The sequence below is a fragment of the Schistocerca americana genome, chromosome 2 (genome assembly GCF_021461395.2).
Source record: "Schistocerca americana isolate TAMUIC-IGC-003095 chromosome 2, iqSchAmer2.1, whole genome shotgun sequence".
NCBI classification, from domain to species: Eukaryota; Metazoa; Arthropoda; class Insecta; order Orthoptera; family Acrididae; genus Schistocerca; species Schistocerca americana.
In genome coordinates, this window is record NC_060120.1 from 65,424,897 (window position 1) to 65,444,796 (window position 19,900).

At 45.5% G+C, this 19,900-nt stretch overlaps 1 protein-coding gene across 1 annotated transcript in view; it reads left to right on the forward strand.

Annotated features, from left to right (window-relative positions):
* Positions 1–19,900, forward strand: part of LOC124591107 (chitin deacetylase 1) — a 70,525-nt gene that overhangs the window by 16,263 nt on the left and 34,362 nt on the right. The window contains exon 2 of the mRNA XM_047131705.1: positions 15,787–15,938. Within this exon, the coding sequence (XP_046987661.1) occupies positions 15,787–15,938 (152 nt within the window). The remainder of the gene's footprint in view (positions 1–15,786; positions 15,939–19,900) is intronic.

The following is a 19,900-nucleotide window of genomic DNA, read 5'->3' on the forward strand; positions in this document are numbered from 1 at the left end:
GAAAGAAAGGATATAGCGGAGACATGGCTTAGCCACAGCCTGGGGGATGTTTCCAGAATGAGATTTTCACTCTGCAGCGGAGTGTGCGCTGATATGAAACTTCCTGGCAGATTAAAACTGTGTGCCCGACCGAGACTCGAACTCGGGACCTTTGCCTTTCGCGGGCAAGGTTCGCAGGAGAGCTTCTGTAAAGTTTGGAAGGTAGGAGACGAGATACTGGCAGAAGTAAAGCTGTGAGTACCGGGCGTGAGTAGTGCTTCGATAGCGGCACACAGTTTTAATCTTCCAGGAAGTTTCATATCAGCGCACACTCCGCTGCAGAGTGAAAATCTCATTCTGGATATTTCGACTCTTCTGAAGCTGCCCAAGTCGGCTCTTGGTAATGTGATTGTGAGGTGGAAACGCGAAGAAACAACCACAGCCAAACCAAGATCGTCGAACATTGCGGAATGTGATTGTAAAAAAATCACATGAAATCAGCAGAAGAAATCACTCGTTACTTGGGACAGCAGTCCAGCTAGCACACTAACAGTGCGTAGGGAGTTAAAAAGAATGGGGTCCTAGCAGCTCCCCATGAGCCACCCACTTCTGTAGCCACTGTCAAGCGATGCTTGAGGTGGTATGAAGAGGGACACCACTGGACCGTGTATGCCTGGAAACAAGTGATTTGGAGTGATGGATCACCCGATGGAAGCGCTTGGGCCTGTCGGATGCCAGGAGACCATAACCAGCCATCATCTGTAGTGCCGACAGTGAAGCACGAAGGAGGTGGTATTATAGAATGGGGCTGTTTTTCGTGTCCTCACACTGCATTTAAGAAAATATTAAATGCGGAAGAATATTAATACATTTTACAGCATTGTGTATGGTTTATTGTATAGGAACAGTTGTATTAGAATGACAGGTCGGCAATTGTAGGTCAGTGCATTGTGGACAATAACATTCCTGAAATGGACTGGTCCGCCCAGAGAGCTAATCTGAACCCAACAGAACGCATTTGGGATGAGCTAAAATGTCGTCTTCGCTGTAGACCCAGCATCCAATATCACTACGTTCTCTGGGTTTCAGTTCTTGAGGAAGAATGGCCTGCTATTACTCCATAAATGTACGGACACTTCGTTCAAAGTGTGCCCAGCAGAAATCATCATAAAGGCGAAGGGTGGACACACCCATATTAATGTTCACTAATAAGTGTCCAAATACTTTTGATTAGATAGTGTACTTTCCTCTAAAGAAAGGTGTTTCTCAGTGGACACAGTCGCTACATAGTAAAATCTGAAATAAACTAGAGCACGATAAACGGACCAAAAGAAAACCGGTGACCATGCAACGTCAGCTTTCACGGCAGGTACTGACATCACTTGGAGCCACAAAAAGAAGTGCTGACACCCGTCTCGTTGAACACAAGAGGAATTGCCGCCTAGGGCATACGAATAAATCTGCCGTAGCGGAACATCGTTACCAAGAGGGTGATCACGAAATAAAATTCACAGAGACGAGTGTCATATCGTAAAACATCACATTATCGTGCCCGTATGTATAGAGAGACAATTGAGATCTATAAATGCCATTATAATTTTAACAGAAAAGAGGAAGGTGTTAAATGAGACAAAATTTTTATGTCAACATTGCAACATAAGAATGATGATCGATTACTTTCTCTCGAGAATGTTGGCAATACCAGTGATAATCTCGTAGTCGACGTCACGTCATAGACTGTGGTGCCCTCTACGCAGCCTGTATAATCGGCGCTCCCTGGAATTCTGGTTTCAACCAGCCATTTTACCTCTGAAAATGTCTCCCGCATTCCAAGAGGAAACGTTGGGTGAAAGTTTTACATCTCAACCACGGCCTAATAGGCCGGAAGATTTGAGTGAAAAACAAACGGTGTTCCTTCCAGCGTAAATCATTGAATAACGAAGTAGCCCGAGTGTAATGCAGCACAGGATGGGAGCTGTATTGTCACTTGCTCTCACAGTTTAACTTTTTTAACTCGCTTTAAGACACGGAAGATTCGCACGTGTATCGAACTGAGTAGTCTCGAGTATTCTACAGAGAGCAAGGGCGACGGAACAAAGGCACTGGACTGACATCCAGGAGATGCGTACCTCGCAGAATACGCCGCAAGTCATACAGTGTATTACTGAAGATACTAAAATCATGGTAACAAAATTCCTGCAGTAATAGCACAATTTGTGTATTTTCTCGCCACCTGTGATTGTCTCGCGGGAAAACAGAACTTTTTTTCTGTAGTGGTTACTGATCGTTAGTACCTAACATTCACTTACGCTTGCATCACCAACAAAAAAGATCGCTAAAAAGTGGCCACTAAGTCCTCACTAAATCTCCTCCTCAAAATCTCTGAAGACCGAGACTGATTTCTTCAGTTTTAGACCATATACTACTAATGACCTGCGTAAAGTAAATTTAGTGGAAGTTAACAACAGTGTGCAACTCTCAGAGGAAATACCACGCTCTACTTCGATCGGGACACGGTGTGAAATATGTTGTATCAGCAGTATCTTTGTGGTAGAGAAAATTGTGCATCCTTGTTTCGACACGACGTGAAACGCAGGAAGGACGCTGCAACCTACTTGGTAGCTGGCTCGGAAGAAGAGCATACTCCGTTAAGCGGGCGAAAGGAAAGTCCTTGCCACTAACAGGTGTTTCGAAGGTGCCGACTTTCTACAGCAGTTTCATCTCGTATCATCACGTTTTCGCATTTCATCGCTCTTTTCCCCACAAAAAATCTTCGCCCAAAAATGCCTTCGTGTTGACAATGCGATTCTGAAATATCTCGACGGTTATAAACTCTTTGCACTCGATGAAGAAACTTCTCTGATCAAATAGCGCATTTTGTTCCCCTGGGAAAGAGCTGTTAACGGTCTTCAGCGCAAAAGCAGAGCCCAAAGTTCTGAACGGGTACGAAATTTTTTTACTTTTAATCGGTTTATTAGATTACATTCAAAGGGCGAAAACGTAAACACTGAATTTCATAAATTTTTACATATAATTATTGATCAATTTTTTCGTGTAGCAAGACAGACAGAAGAGGTGTCCCGTCGCTAATTACATATCATGGGCAGCAATAATGTTATTACGAGAAATATTTGTTGAACCACGTTTTTGTAATTCCGTAAAAGCATTAACGAACAAAATTTATCTAAAAAACATGTGTTTCCTTATAAACCATTGTCATTTCATCGTAAAATCGTCAGGTATTTATTTTCACAACAACTTCTCACGCAGTGCTCTTCCATCTGAACCGTAATGAATCCCGAATGTATTGTTGAGAATAACCTAGAATCATCGTTAAAAATGCGATAACTGCGGATAAACTTGTCAGATCTAAATTGGTGTCTGATTTGTCTCAGAGTGCACCCTGAAGTAGCTGACATTTCTCTAGAGCGAATAATGTGACGAACGCATCTCAAAATATGGGACTAACTCTCTTCAAAAGCATAATTTTGTTCTCTCATCTATCTGCTGTGACTGTGGGGAGCCAAGGGAAAGACATAGTAAGAAAATAGATTCCAGTTACGTGTCAGGAATAAATAGTAGACTCTTTTAAGGAAGCATAACGCTTAATCTTACATACACGTGAAGAAAAATCAAAATTTCATTCGTTTTTAGAAGGACATATTCTGCATCCTGTTACCACAAAGAGAAAGCCACACATTCAGAAAGCTTCGGTTACAAGAGGTCGCTAACAAGAGGTCTTTGCTGCAAGCATTTCGTGTCAAGGTCGACAGGAGCCGCTGTCAGCCTGTAATTATTGCGTGCTTTGTAGCATGCTGCTACGCGTAAGATCTAGTTCAAAGAATCTCAGAGTCCCGTTGTCTATTCTTCCATTGCGGAACTGTCTCCAACGTGGGTCGAACGGGATGTTTCGCAATAAATGCAGACAGGCACGACGTACGCTGCTGTCCTAAGAGACTTGTTGGTTGCATCACGCCTGGAGCTCAGAACTTGCCGAGCTGACACGCTGGAGGAGAGGTGACCATTTATTAAACAAATGATCCGGTCACCCTTACAAGTACACCAGCCATTACAAATCTGTTTCGTCTCGCAGTAGCCCCTGCTGGTGACGTAACCGTGAAATATACTACCGCCACAAGTTTGTTGACTCAAGCTGATCTGATAGCTGAGTGGGTCAGCTGTAGCCAAAGAAAGTCCGAGCTGGCTCACAGCAAGTGCGGCGCTGTCTGTCGGCGGTACGCCTAAGGCTCTCTCTAGTGGTCACATTACCATTTTTTTCATCCTTTTCTGGCATGGAGAGGAAAATCATCTAGATCAACGCAAAGTAAAGTGCTTCGTTATGATCCAGCTCACTTCATATCTGATTACATCACAAGAGCTTGCACAGTGCGATGGATTATTCACACTCCGAAGTTGACGCCTGCTTCTGGCTTAATCATTCGCTAAGACGATATGTCACTCTTTGTCTAACAGTGCCCAGGCCCCGAGAAGCATTATTTTGTTTACCGCCTAAGAATTTAAATAATGACCGAGCGAGGTAGCGCAGTGGTTAGCACGCTAGACACCCATTCGGGAGGACGCCAGTTCAATCCCCTGTCCAGGCATCCAGATTTAGGTTTTCCGTGGTTTCCCTAAATCACTCTGGGCAAATGCCGTGATAGTTCCTTTGAAAGGACACGACCGATTTTCTTCCTCATCCTTGAGGATGTGTTCGCGCTCTAATGACCTCGACGTTGACTGGACGTTAAACCGAATATTCCGTCCTTCCTTTTTAATTTAAATAACCGTTGGCTTCACACGAGAGGAAGTTCAATATTTTGTTGAGCTATTGCTCTTTCGAGTATCAGTCCTAGGAAAACAAAATTTGCATGCTCTCTGCAGTCTGGGTCACTTACGATCGCCTTTGTTCTCTGAGCATATTAAAAATCATGCTAAATGCTGCACTGTCCGACTGCGAGAAACGTTAACACCAACGTACTTAGTGAAGTCCGCCCCGATAGCTTAGTGGTTAGCGCGGCGGTCTGTCATGCTAAGAGGCCCGGGTTCGATTCACGGCTGGGTCGGAGGTTTTCTCCGCTCAGGAACTGGGTGTTGTGTTGTCCTCACTATCATTTCATCATCACCAGTGGAAGGCAACGGGAAACCACCGCTGGAATCACTTCCCTAGACGCTCATGCGGTGGACCTCTCTGACGAGGCTACCCCCATGACCAGACAGAACACAAAGTTTTAGTACTTAGTGAACATAAAAATTCTTGGGAGCGGAAGAATGAAGGCATTTTGGATTAAATTAAGCAAAATAACCGATTTAGGGACTAGGATAATTCAGTAAATTGTTGGATTCCTAGAAACTACCTATATTTTAATCGACATATCATAATGAGTAATAGTCCATTAAACGTGATGAGGTCATGTAAAAAGCCGTAGCAAAAGAAATGCTGTGAGTGCCATCTGGTAACATTCATATGAGTCGCTTGCATAGTCTATGGGCCAAGCCTGGTAGACAGAAATTAGAGCTGATCACATCTTCACACGTAAATCTTCGTAAGACCTTTGTAGCGATTTTACAAATGTAATGCTGTGAGATAAACATTTGTTAGATACTGCAGCCAAAAGATTTTTGACGTTAAGGAAAAGAATAAAATACGTCCGATCTTCGTGTGAGGATCTGATATCGTTAATGGTGGTGTTTTGCAAAATCAGTTACGTATTAGAAGCCCTCTGCAACTTTCTAAGTATAGAAAAAGAAAAAATTGTGATTATCATTAGCTGTCAAGAAAGTTCCGAAGACCGTTCCGTATCACATGGAAGAATTATTACATTCCTCAGTAATTGGGAATACTGAAATCTTGTTTGTAAATACGTAAAATAGAATCACCACTGTAAGACCCCAGGAGAACACCAAACACTGCTGCCGAGTCCATCAGTGTACGAGACACAGAAGGCTGAAAGTATGAAGTCGAGATCAGTGAGTTGGCAGAGAATGTTTCGCATCGCAGAACGGCTACACAAGCCTGGGACGACCCGCCACAAAAGGAGATCGGGAGCCGAAGCGAGCCGCTCTAACCAGTTTGTGTGCAGCAGGGAGCAGCCGTCTCCAGAAGAGGCGAGCGGCTGCGTTCACAAGGATGACCGGAGATTCTATCACAGTTCCACGCTGCCGCCAGCTGCAGAGGTTAATCAAGTGTGTTCCCTTTGCGTAGCTCGATACGTGTGCATTTAAAGTTCATATCTTTCGACCAATATAACGGTCCTTTTCTTGCACTTTTTCCATGTAGTGAATAATGTTCTAGCCTTCAGGTTCTGTTTCAACAATATGTATAGTAACGTATTATTTTACATTTTAACGTGTCGACCGTTAAAAGTAATTTTCTTTGAATGGAGTCACTGCATACACAGGCTCTTCATATGCTAACATTCTCGTCTCGCGCTCCACAAGGCATATTACTTGCCACGGTGGAGAGTACTTCGAATCAGTGTTAATCGCTTCCTTTCTCGTGTATTAGCGAACGCATCGGGACGACACCTCCCGATGATCTCTCGTATTTTTGTCTGTGTGTCTTATGTGAAGTGAAAGAAAGAGTAGTGTTTAACATCCCGTCAGTGACAATGTCCTTAGAGATGAGAAAGAACGATGAGAATGGAAATTGGTCGCGTGCGTTTCAAGGCAACCATTTCTCAGGTGACACTGTAAATTGCAGAAAAATCATGGGCACTATATGACTGTGAGACTGCAAACCACTTGTGAACGCGAGGCTCATTACATTACCTCCGTCTGCACATTCACTCCCTATTCCAGTCATGGATGACTCTCGGGAAGCAAGTTTGTACCGACAAACTCCTTCTGTATGAGTCCAAACTACTCTCATTTTAGCGTCATCGTGATTACGTGACGTATATGTCGGACGTATTTTTTGTTACCTCTCTCATTATACGTTGTTCATTTTTGTGAGCCTCACGCTGATTACGCTACTTGACAATTCATACAACTCTTTTCTAACTCTCCCGTTGATTCAATTTGATAAGAGCCCCACACCGACGAACCATATTCATGAATGGTTCGAACGAGATATTTGTAAGCGACCACTTTTACGCGTTCCATCCATAAATCTAAGTCCGGAATCTGCTGTCCCCCAATGCTAGATTCAAGTGGTCGTTCCTCCCAAACCCTAGACGCTTGAGGGTTGTAACTGATTCTAGAGACTGATCGCCGTTCGTGGAGGTCAAATTATATTAGGTATTTTCGCTTATTTATATGCACCGTATTACATTTATTTACGTGCTTAGGGTCAGCTGTCAATCTCTGTACCAGACACCGATCATCTGGAAATCTCTCTGCACCTCGTTAAAATTTCTAAAACTGTCGCCGGCCGATGTGGCCGTGCGGTTCTAGACGCTGCAGTCCGGAACCGCGGGACTGCTACGGTCGCAGGTTCGAATCCTGCCTCTGGCATGTATGTGTGTGATTTCCTTAGGTTAGTTAGGTTTAAGTAGTTCTAAGTTCTAGGGGACTGATGACCACAGATGTTAAGTCCCGTAGTGCTCAGAGCCATTTGAACCATTTTTCTAAAACTGTCATCTCCCGGTACACAACTGCATCGTCTGCAATTAGCTCTGCAGCGCATCCGTCAGTCTTATGCATGTACAAGGGGTTTCATAATTAATACCGAAAACTGACTCGGGCTACTCGCGTAGAACCCCACATCACGGAAAAATGCGCAGTTATCCTGTGGTCTACACCATCTAGTACCATCTGAGAAGAATCATGAATAGGGCGACGTGAACTGAAATTCGTATACTCCCTGCTGCCAAAATTATTCATTATTAAAAAGCAAACTCTTCTACTAGCTCCCATTCAATTAGGCTCAAATGTCATTCATCGCCTTCCTTATCAAGAAATAAAATTATGCTTCATCACCCGACATTTTATAATTTACTGTGCGTTCGTACCTGTTACAGGAGGTGTTCCACATGTCGTCTTGACAGTTTCCTGCGATACTATACTTTTCTCTGCAGCAAGTTGTGAATTCTTTGAAACACCCCCCTCTTATTCTCCCCCTCCCCCCAGCCCCCTCCGGATCATCTCGTAAAGCTTTACACCACTATACAATTCGCTGCTATATATGTGTCAACTAGAGTATTGATCTTTTTCGAGATGGCCTCAGACAACAAGCCTCTCCGGTTGAGATCGCTAATTCACGCCAATTCGAAGTGCTCGACTCCTCGTACGTAAGCCGGTTCGAATAATGGTGGTGGATGAAATTCTCACTGCCAGTATTTGATCGGCAAGACGAGGAGAGGTGGTGGCTTAAGGACCTTGATCACCAGTCTTTGCACCAATATCCTGGATGAAATTCCATATCTCTCCGCAGCGTCCCACAAAGAGAGGGCAAGTAATACTGTTGATGTTGATCCGTCGTCGGATGGAGACGTGGCACTTGGAGGGACCCACGGTGCTACTGGTGAGGAATATAGTACGCTAATTGCCGGCACCGAGTTTTACCCTCTCCCTGCTCTCATCATCAACACACTACACAAACATGGCTCTGGACTACAGACGTGTCCATCACACTCACCCACACTCTAGAGCTACACATATACACAATTCTTATAGATCCTCAAGAAAAGGGCCAATTTGTGGGTGGAAGAACATCCTTTCCGGCAGGTGGCTGAACTCACCACATGGAATGTTCCTGTCAACAATTCCAAACTGAGTTTAAATTATTTTATCTGAAGAATATCCTTTTCGGCAGGTGGCTGAACCCACTACATGGAATATTCCTGTCAACAATTACAAACTAAATTTAAATTATTTTACCTCAGAAAAATCCAAACTGAGGTCAGGTGATCTTGGACACCATGGTCAGGTCTCAGGTCGATCTCAGTGGCTGACATCAGCAGCACAATGGGCCGGTCACCCATCATACTTAAACCACAATCCTCAGACGTGGGCCATGGTTGAAATTTGAGCCAAGCAGATGACAATCTGATCGAAAAGTTATACTTCAAATCTGTTATAACTAGGAGAATATTTTATGCTGAGGGCAGTGTCGACTCGTAATGACACATTCGCAGTTACCTCACAAACGGCTCGTTTCCGGGTCCATGTTTACCGGAACGTTTATCCTCCCACATGGTCCAGCCACATTAATGTGACCACCGTCTATGTTCGACGTCGCTGTGTGACAACCACTCACAGACGGCAGGCGGCAGCAAATACGGTGGAGGATATATATATAGTGTATAGGGCAGGATACGGAAAACAGTGCTGTCGATGTCGTAATGTGGAAACAGAGTGATTTGTCTGACGTTCAGAAGAGCATGCCAGCAGCGATGCCGCAGTGGTGATACAGGTTCCCGTGGGTCGCCGCAGTTACGCGCTGTCGGCTAGCACCTGAATAGACGACAGTCCGGGTCTAGCGCTGTAGGCAAGCAGGGCGCACTCAGTCCATGTGAGGCCAGTTGAGGAGCAACTTGACTGAGAAGTGGCGGGTCTGGACACGAAAACTGACAACGGCCAGGAGAGTGGAGCGCTGACCACATGGCCCTGCATACGAGGTGTGGCTAGAAAAAAACCGGACTAGTACTGGTGAAACAATAAAACGAATGCAATAAGGCTGAAAGTCGCGTGGCCTGTCACGTGACTCTCGCTCCGCCTACTGATCGAGTTTCATCTGCCTCCTGCACTCAGTCTGCCCGTGGCGTCTGTTTTAAGTAGTTGACGTTTTGTCTGTGCGTCGGAAAATGTTGAGTGTACAGAAAGAACAGCGTGTTAACATCAAATTTTGTTTCAAACTAGGAAAATCTGCAAGTGAAACGTTTGTAATGTTACAACAAGTGTACGGCGATGATTGTTTATCGCGAATACAAGTGTTTGAATGGTTTAAACGATTTAAAGATGGCCGCGAAGACACCAGTGATGACACTCGCACTGGCAGACCATTGTCAGCAAAAACTGATGCAAACATTGAAAAAATCGGTAAACTTGTTCGAGAAGATCGCCGTTTAACAATCAGAGCAGTGTCTGAGTTAACAGGAGTTGACAAGGAAAGTGTTAGGCAGTTTACCGATTTTTTCAATGTTTGCATCAGTTTTTGCTGACAATGGTCTGCCAGTGCGAGTGTCATCACTGGTGTCTTCGCGGCCATCTTTAAATCGTTTAAACCATTCAAACACTTGTGTTCGCGATAAACAATCATCGCCGTACACTTGTTGTAACATTACAAACGTTTCACTTGCAGATTTTCCTAGTTTGAAACAAAATTTGATGTTAACACGCTGTTCTTTCTGTACACTCAACATTTTCCGACGCACAGACAAAACGTCAACTACTTAAAACAGACGCCACGGGCAGACTGAGTGCAGGAGGCAGATGAAACTCGAGCAGTAGGCGGAGCGAGAGTCACGTGACAGGCCACGCGACTTTCAGCCTTATTGCATTCGTTTTATTGTTTCACCAGTACTAGTCCGGTTTTTTTCTAGCCACACCTCGTATCCAAATCCGGTGACGCCTGATATAGAGGTTTTTAGAAGGGCATTATCATTATGTTTCCGGTCAAGGACGGAATCATTTCCTAAACTGTTCACGTCCCACTGTGTTTAAAGTACAGCGTGCATGTCAAAATGACGCTATCAAATTTGGCGCCGAGGTAAGGGCCATAGATGACAGGAGTGAACGACGGCTGCAAAGATGTGAAAGGGCGAATATACGTCCAGCTGTTGAGCAACTGGTTGTTTGGTGGATTTGGGGAAGGGGACCAAACAGCGACGTCATCGGTCCAATCGGGTTAGGGAAGGATTGGGAAGAAAGTCGGCCCTGCCCTTTAGAAGGAACCATCCCGGTATTTGCCTGAAGCGATTTAGCGAAATCACAGAAAACCTTAATCAGGATCGCCGGACACGGGTTTGAACCGTCCTCCCGAATGGGTTCCCAGCGTGCTAACTACTGCGCCACCTCGGTCAGTCTGTTGAGCGATTGACTGACCAAATGAACCGTGGGGTTACCAAAGGTGTCTGATCAACGACTGCTAAGCCAACGTTGTTGCGTATGGGCCTCTGCAGAAGGCGCTTGTCTGCTGTTCATCGGGGACGGAGGCTGCAATTTGCACTCCAATACTTCAACCGGAAGCCCACTGATTGGCGCCAAGGGGTCTTTCCGAACATCACGTTTTAAGCTGTATCGACAAATTACCGTTGGCGTTCACGTGAAACGTCTGAAATCGAACACATTGCAAGCGACGTAATCCAGAGAATGTTTTCGTGAAGTTTCCTAGCTGATCTTGTCATTCTGGACGGCACACTGGATCAACAAAAGTATGCATCTATTCTTGGGGACCATGTCCAGCGCTATATGCGGTTTATTTTTCCTCAGTATGATGGCATCTACCGGTAGGAGAATGCAACGTGTCATACAGCTCGCTGTGCACGTGCATGGTTCGAAGATCACAAGCATGAGTTTACCATACTCGCCTGGGCACGAAACTATCCAGATTAAAACCCAGTCGAGAGTCTGTGGGTCCACCTCGATCAGGCTGTCGGCGCTGTGGATCCTCAACCGAGAATCCTAGTGCGACACTGGAGTCGTCATGGCTCCATACCCCTGTCGGTACCTCAGTGACACTCTTGTTACCTGTCTCGCAGCGGTCCGGGTTGCAAAAGTGGTTATTCGGGCTTTTAGGAGGTGACTGGAATTGTACAGTACTGGCCATCAAAATTGGTACACCACGAAGATGAAGTGCTACAGACGCGAAATTTAGCCGACAGGAAGAAGATGCTGTGATATGCAAATGATTAGCTTTTCAGAGCATTCACACAAGGTTGGCGTTGATGGCGACACCTATAACGTGGTGATATGAGGAAAGTTTACAACCGATTTCTCATACGCAAACAGCAGTTGGCCGACGTTGCCTGGTGAAACGTCGTTGTGATGCCTCGTGGAAGGAGGAGAAATGCGTACCATCACGTTTCCGACTTTGGTAAAGGTCGGATTGTTGCCTATCGCGATTGCGGTTTATCGTATAGCGACATTGCTGCTCGCGTTGGTCGAGATCGAATGACTGTTAGCAGAATATGGAATCGGTGGGTTCAGGAGGGTTATACGGAACGCCGTGCTGGATCCCAACGGCCTCTATCACTAGCTGTCGCAATGAGAGGCATCTTATCCGCATGGCTGTAAAGGATCGTGCAGCCACGTCTCGATCCCTGAGTCAACAGATGTGGACGTTTGCATGACAACAACCATCTGCACGAACAGTTCGACGACGTTTGCAGCAGCATGGACTATCAGCTCGGAGACCATGGCTGCGGTTACCCTTGACGCTGCATCACAGACAGGAGCGCCTGCGATGGTGTACTCAGTAACGAACCTGGGCGCACGAAAGGCAAAAAGTCATTTTTTCGGATGAATCCAGGTTCTGTTTACAGCGACATGATGGTCGCATGCGCCTTTGGCGACATCGCGGTGAACGCACATTGGAAGCGTGTATTCGTCATCGCCATACTGACGTTTCACCCGGAGTGACGGTATGGGGTTCCATTGGTTACACATCTCGGTCACCCCTATTCGGATTGACGGCGCTTTGAACAGTGGACATTATATTTCAGATGTGTTACGACCCGTGGCTCTACCCTTCATTCGATCCCTGCGAAACCCTACGTTTCAGCAGTATAATGCACGATCGCATGTTGCAGGTCCTGTACGGGCCTTTCTGGACACAGAAAATGTTCGACTGCTGCCCTGGCCAACATATTCCCCAGATCTCTCACCAACTGAAAACGTCTGGTCAATGGCGGCCGAGCAACTGGCTCGCCACAATACGCCAGTCACTACTCTTGATGAACTGTGGTATCGTGTTGAAGCTGCATGGGGAGCTGTGCCTGTACACGCCATCCAAGCTCTGTTTGAGTCAGTGCCCAGGCGTATCAAGGGCGTTATTACAGCCAGAGGTGGTTGTTCTGGGTACCGATTTCTCAGGATCCATGCACCCAAATTGCGTGAAAATGTAATCACATGTCAGTTCTAGTATAATATATTTGTGCAACGAATACCCGTTTATCATCTGCATTTCTTCTGGGTGTAGCAATTTTAATGGCCAGTAGTGTATTACTGTACGCTGTCGCCCGTGCCAGATTGGGAGTACACGAAGTTCAGTATAGGGCGTCCCTTTAATGAGGGTGGTCCCTGACGGCGCTACTTACAGTGCAGGTAAGGCTTGCCGTGTATTTCTGGGAGGTGCGGGGTTTCACGTGAGCAGGCCTCGCGCAGCTGGGAACGGCCCGTTCGCCTTGGCGCCGGCGCGGCACGGCCCGCCGTTGTGCAACGCGGCTGGCGCGCAGGCCGCCGGCCGCCGGCCACTGGCTGCTGGCTGCAGTAATCTCGACATCTCGGAACAGCGCGCGGCCCTGGGCCCGGCCCGGCCCGCCGCTGGTTTCTCGCCACGCCCGCGCGCCGATCTTGCCACCGACGCGTTACGTGCTCCCCCTGTAATTGGATCACCTGCTGCGGCGCCGCTAGACACTCGGCGCATTGGCGTTGTAAGACATCGTGGTCTCCTGGCCTTCATTGCTTACATATTCCTCCCTCACAATCATATTCCGCACATCAAGACGCTTCATTTGAACCCAAACTCGATAAGATAAAGTCAGTGCTGTATGAATTCATGTAAACGATATGCAAACAACAAGTAAGCGCACTGTGGTTGAAATACTCGAGGCTGGCGTACACACACACACACATTCAAGACACGACGGTCACAAAAGCTTTTAGTTCGGGAGAGGCAAACACCGCACGCCAGGACGCCAGTCCCTTCAGGGGACGTCCCAGCCTATCTGCGTCGGCCGGCGGCAGCCCGTGGAGTGGACAGCGTTTGCCCGACGGAAAGGAGGAACGACCCCGTGTTCGGCTTAAAAGCAAATTCCGCTACACTGTGTATCATTCTTTACACATAGCATGCAGTTTCAGAGATTTTCACAGGGAGACAGCAAACTCCAAACGCATATGTTACAGATTTCCGAATTGGTCGCCTTAAACGAAACGTCATTCTCCCGTTTTAGAAGAGCAATACTGATTGGCAGACGATATTTCTGACGCTTGAGCTGAAGGAGTAATGAAAGAGACCGAAAGATATACCCCTTCACGTCTGGCGTGGAGAGGGGCCGTTCCGTTGTCGCTCTTGGAGCGAGAACACGTAACAAGAGCGTGCGCGCTCGTACGTGTACTCAAAGAGCAGGGAACAAGTCTCTTCTTAGTATTTCACTGTGAGAGCACCTCTGTTGTGAGCGAATCGAAGTGCGACTCTATGCCGGCCGGAGTGGCCGTGTGGTTCTAGGCGCTACAGTCTAGAACCGAGCGACCGCTACAGTTGCAGGTTCGAATCCTGCCTCGGGCATGGATGTCTGATGTCCTTAGGTTAGTTAGGTCTAATTAGTTCTAAGTTCTAGGCGACTGATGACCTCAGAAGTTAAGTCGCATACTGCTCAGAGCCACTTGAACCATTTTTTGCGACTCTATATTGAGTCCTTGCGATTAAGCGTTGTTCACTGTGTTGGCAGACACTCTTACTGTGCGGTGTGAACGGACAGAGTTACAGTTACACGCCTGCGAGCGAATTTTGAGTGGCATCGCGGTGGACTGGTTGTCTGACCGGTGTATCACGCCAATAGTTAGACTAGGGGCGAATAGGAGTCCTTGACTTCATCAAGGCGTAAGGAGAGTTTGATTGGCGAAGGTCAATCCAGATAGAACGAGAGTTATCTTATTTGTCAGCAGCAAGCAGCGCAGACAGCAGTCATCGCAGCTTATGGTATTGTGCGCTATAGCTCTTGCGAGCCCCATATTTCCTCCACAACAGTAGACTTCACTGGATTTCACACGCGACAGCCTCGACTGTACCTAGCAATACGCTAACGGATAATTATTCAAGTTGAGTAGGTGTGGCTCGCAGCCATTCTGCCAAGTCAATAACAATCTTAAACTTTGTATAGAAATTTCATCAGCTAATCCTATCCTTGAGAGGTAACTTCATATTCCGCGAAGAACCAGGAAATAACGTGTTCAGTTCATAACTAAAAGTACCATTGTGATTTCTGAGAATTTTTGCAAAATAAATAACAATTTTCGTTAGTTTCATGTTCTTCTTACACTAACCAGCACTACTCCACTACCCAAGTATCCCACTAGTTACGTAAGAAATTTTGTGAATTTTTGTGTCATTTCCTTACAGCAGAAGATATTTATTGCTGAAAGTTTTTCAGGCATTTCTCTTTAGAACGTTAGGAGCGTCTGTCTGACTTCTGTAGTAGTGGGAGGGGGGGGGGGGGGGTGGAAATTGCATCTTGCAGGAGCCACAGTGTGAAGGGTACATCTCAGATTAATCCGTTGCACAGAATGACAGAACAGCAGCACCCACACGCTCACAGCCTTTACCCTTATTTGAGTGTTAGCAGATGCTGCATTTTCAGATGTAGCAGCTACCAAACAGAGAGATGCAAGTGGGACACTCGAAGCGAACTGAAGTATTATGCGGTTCAATAATCTTGCCATTCTAAACTGGTGTTTCTTTAAGTGGCCTCTAGCTAGTGTTGTATACTTCCAAATATCTCGTCGGACCTCCTCTTGCCCTGCGCACTGCAGCAGCACGACCTGGCATGGGTTCAACAAGTCATTGGAAGTTCCCTGCAGAAATATTGGCCCATGCCGCCTCTGTAGCCGCTCATAATCGCGATTGGGCCATCTAGGTGGCCGTAGCATTTGCTCGAATTGTCTAGACGTTCTTCAAACTAATCGCGAACATTTATTCTGTGTTCACAGGAGCGTCCATCAGAGTGAAGCGGCAGGAGGATGCGAAGAAAGACGACAGTTTCGAGGTAGAGCTGTGCAAAGACAAGGACGCCGGCGAGTGGTTCCGACTGGTGGCCGGAGAGGGCGACAACTGCAGAGACGTCATCCAGTGCACGTCCTCGGTGAGTACCGCTGTTTCTCCAAACTGTCCAGCGGCAGCGTCCTAGTGACCACCCGGCCGCGCATGCGTCAGAGTTCCCGAAAGCCCTTGACGGCATACATTGCTTCAGGCGCTTCGTTAAATAAATACACGCAGGCAAACAAAATTCGTTTCAGAATTAAAATAGATCCAATCACCCAGTTCCGAAAAAGGCTTTTGTGATTTTTTCATTGGTTATCGGACGAATGCCGGAACTGGAAACCCCTCCCAAAAAATTGCAGTTGGGATGCCCTTTGCCCATCCTCCAGATTATCCTCAAAAGAAGGAAGCTGGCTTCAAAGAATAAAATAAAAATATAGCTCCTAATAGGTTTTAAAGAACTAAGCTGTTTGCTTATATTCTCTTTGATGTCTGAATTACAAATGTTGATAATCAAAAAGAGCTACCTCGCAGGTGAGTCTCAAAAAAATTGTCCACTTTTCTACTTGCAGGCAGTTATCTGAATGTCTTTGAATTCGGTGAATAATTTTACTCAATTTCTTGTGCTGCAATATAAAATTACAATAGACTTTCAGAAATGTGCACTATCAATACACATCTTGTCGCTCCATCTCCGATAGCTCTGAATCACTTGTTCTATCAGTACCAAGCTATTTGGGAGCTAGAGAGTCGATGCCCGTCTTGAAAATAATTTAAGGTACCCAATTTAAAGACTGGAAGACAATGGAAGGAACGTTTTCTGCAATAACGTTAATCATAGTGAAGAAATTTTCCTTCGAGAAATAAATTGCTATTACAATCACATAAACTCAGTCCCATTCTGTCAAGAACTAGAAAGACATCCATTTAGGAGCATTGCGTCCGTTTGTCTGCTGCGTCACGAACTATTTTAGCTCAACTTCACTCTTTCCTCCAGGGACAACTTTTGACCAGTGGAGACATATAACGCGAAGTCAAATGAAAACCGAACACCGGCCACAACGGAAACAGGAAATGGTCCCATTCAAATCAAGATACTCGTTTAAAACATTATGGAAGGCGTGGCGATCAATTCCTGTTTCGTAGAACGCGGTCGGCCGTTGACGGATGCACTACCAAACCCACTCTTGCACTTCCTCGTCCAACGTCCGTGGGAGTGCAGCCGCGAATATCCCGCGGTCATAAAAATGGTAACGAATCCTCCCAAGCCCGCAAGAGTCTGAAAAACGATGGGACCGAATCCTCCCGTTCGAAGCAGGTAGCAGTTCTAAACGTTATGAATACTCCAAGCAGGCAAAGGAAAGCATATGAAGTTACAGTAGAAGATGTAAAAAATTTTCGCGTGTATTGTATGTTTAAAAGTTTTATCTTTTATCTTATTGAGATAAAGTCCAGCCGACACAGCGCCAGCGACGAAGTCCCGCTCAAGGTCACTCGCAAAGCGTGCATAAGTGAATGAGTATTTTTTGTTTAAAACTTGGGAGGGGTAGGGGAAGGAGATAAGGAACATGCCAGAGATAATTATATTATTGTCTATAATACAACATACAATGTGTCAGTTTGGGAGGATTCGGTCCTGTTACCTGATTACCTACGTGGTTTCAGGAGGGATCTGGACTGCGCCCGTCCATTGATGTCTTTCTTCAGCTCGATAAACATGCGAAAATCACAAAGTGAAAGATCCGGGCTTTAGGGAATTATTGCAGTGTTTCCTACGCAAGTCGCCCATCCTGACTGACGATGTGGGGGCGGGCGACGGTCGTTATCGTGCAACAAGGCGATTCCTCCGATTGTCCAGCTTCTCGAGCGTGGAACCAAAAGTCAGTGCGCAGCTTTATGAACACAGTTTGCAGAAACTAAGAGGCGCCATTAGGTCAAAACACCGAGGAATGCTGTCGGTCCGTCGGACCAGAAAGTACGGGAGTGGGTGCGGTTGTGGATCAGTCAGCGGCTGACCGCTTTCCACAAAACAGGAATTGATTGTCTCTTCTCCCAGTGGAATAAATGTCGTAACGTGCGTAGCAACTACTTCTGAATGGAACCATTCCATACTCCCGTTGTAGCGGAGGTACGGTTTTCATTCCACTGACCCTCTTAATTAAGAGATGACGTAAGAGGGAATTGTGACAAAATTTTCTTTCACGTGAACGGAAATTAGCTTACTACATCTGAGACCAGCAGCTGGAAATGATGCTTTTCTCGTTGTATGGATTCCGCATACTGCATATAAATGAAAATGGCAGTTAATGCTTTTTATTTCATTACAATGGTGGAACCCTGCGGTAAAAGCGCAAGACAATGAAATGTTAAGCCTCTAATAGTGACAATATTGAGTAGTGCGATTACCTATAATTGTGACAAGAAGTTTCACTGAAGAGCTCAAATTCGATCCAACCTAAAAGATCATAATTAAACGAAGATAAACTATAATACGCATTTTCTTCATGTGCCCCTCATCTGTAGTTTCGACCACTATAATGTTTATGAAACACTCACTGCCTCAACTGATGATGACTATACGGTAATTGTTGAAACCTACGTATGACAGACCGGTCATAGGTTTGCGAAACCTACAGTGGGGTTTACTGCGCAATGTTTCTTACCCTTTAAAAATAATTCGCTACCACACAACAGCAGGATGCGCAACCTTGCGTGATCTTGACAACACGTAATAACAACTAATCGTTTTAGAATAAAATTTCTTCACTGTCTTTCATCTTGAAACAAATATCTTGAAAGTACTTTCAAATATTTCGACGAAAATATCGCCTGGAAACTTAAGAATAAATATAGAGAGATTATCGTTTTCAGCGGTTCAATACACGATGCGCACATATCATTCAGGGTTTTCACGTTTTTATATACCGCATAACTAAGCACAAAATATATATCGTAAAGCTTCATTACCTCATTTCGGACCGGCCGCAGTGGCCGTGCGGTTCTAGGCGCTTCAGTCCGGAACCACGCAGCTGCTACGGTCGCAGGTTCGAATCCTGCCTCGGGCATGGATGTGTGTGATGTCCTTAGGATAGTTAGGTTTATGTAGTTCTAAGTCTAGGGGACTGATGACCTCAGATGTTAAGTCCCATAGTGCTTAGAGCCATTTGAACCATTTGAACCTCATTTAGAAGGGAAGTGATTGTTTATCTGCCTCAATTTAAAGCATCCAATAAATACTGTTATATATCAGTGCTGAGATGAACTTAGAATCGCCTAGATGATAAAGCACTGGCTGCCTTATGATGGGATCACACATCTGCAGGATTATCAATATACTATCAAAAACCTGCTGCTTCGTTTTTTGTTGAACATCGCTCTGGACATCCCGCTATATGCCGTCATTGCTACGATAGATCATAATTTTGTTTATATTTACTCATCACGAAAATATGGGTACCAGACCTTTGGAACGATAGATCACAATTTTGTTCCTCTTTACTCATCACGAAAATATGGGTACCAGACCATTCAGAATGATAGACTAGTGACTGTTTAACAGAACTGACCTCAAATGTGACATGTACTTTGAAAGGTAAAAAGCCTCTTATAGCATGTGGTATTAGTTCGAATATCTACGAGGAAATGTTTTCAACATAGATCGAGTACAGGTGCATTACCTTGGCATTTGTGGTAGTTTTGCAACAAAAATCAAGCGGAGTTGCTCTAGGAAGATTATATATTTTGTTTATTTACACACCTGCATGTTCTCAGTGAATTGAATATGCCCCATATCTGTTAAATCTAAAGTTTATGCGTTCTAGTTACGTTAGAGAGCTCGCACTAGATTAGCATACTGTGCTTCGGAAACTCAGTGTGTAATACAGCGACTGCACTAGAGAGAAAGCTGCTTACGTGTTATATCGTGCGCAGAATCGCTCACCACGTGGTGTAAAACTGCTTCTGCGTACTTGCAACACAGGTTGAGGGTATTGGCAAGGCATGAGAATCAATGCAAGAAAACACAGTTTGAAAAATAGTTGTATGTGCGGCTCTCATGTCACAGAT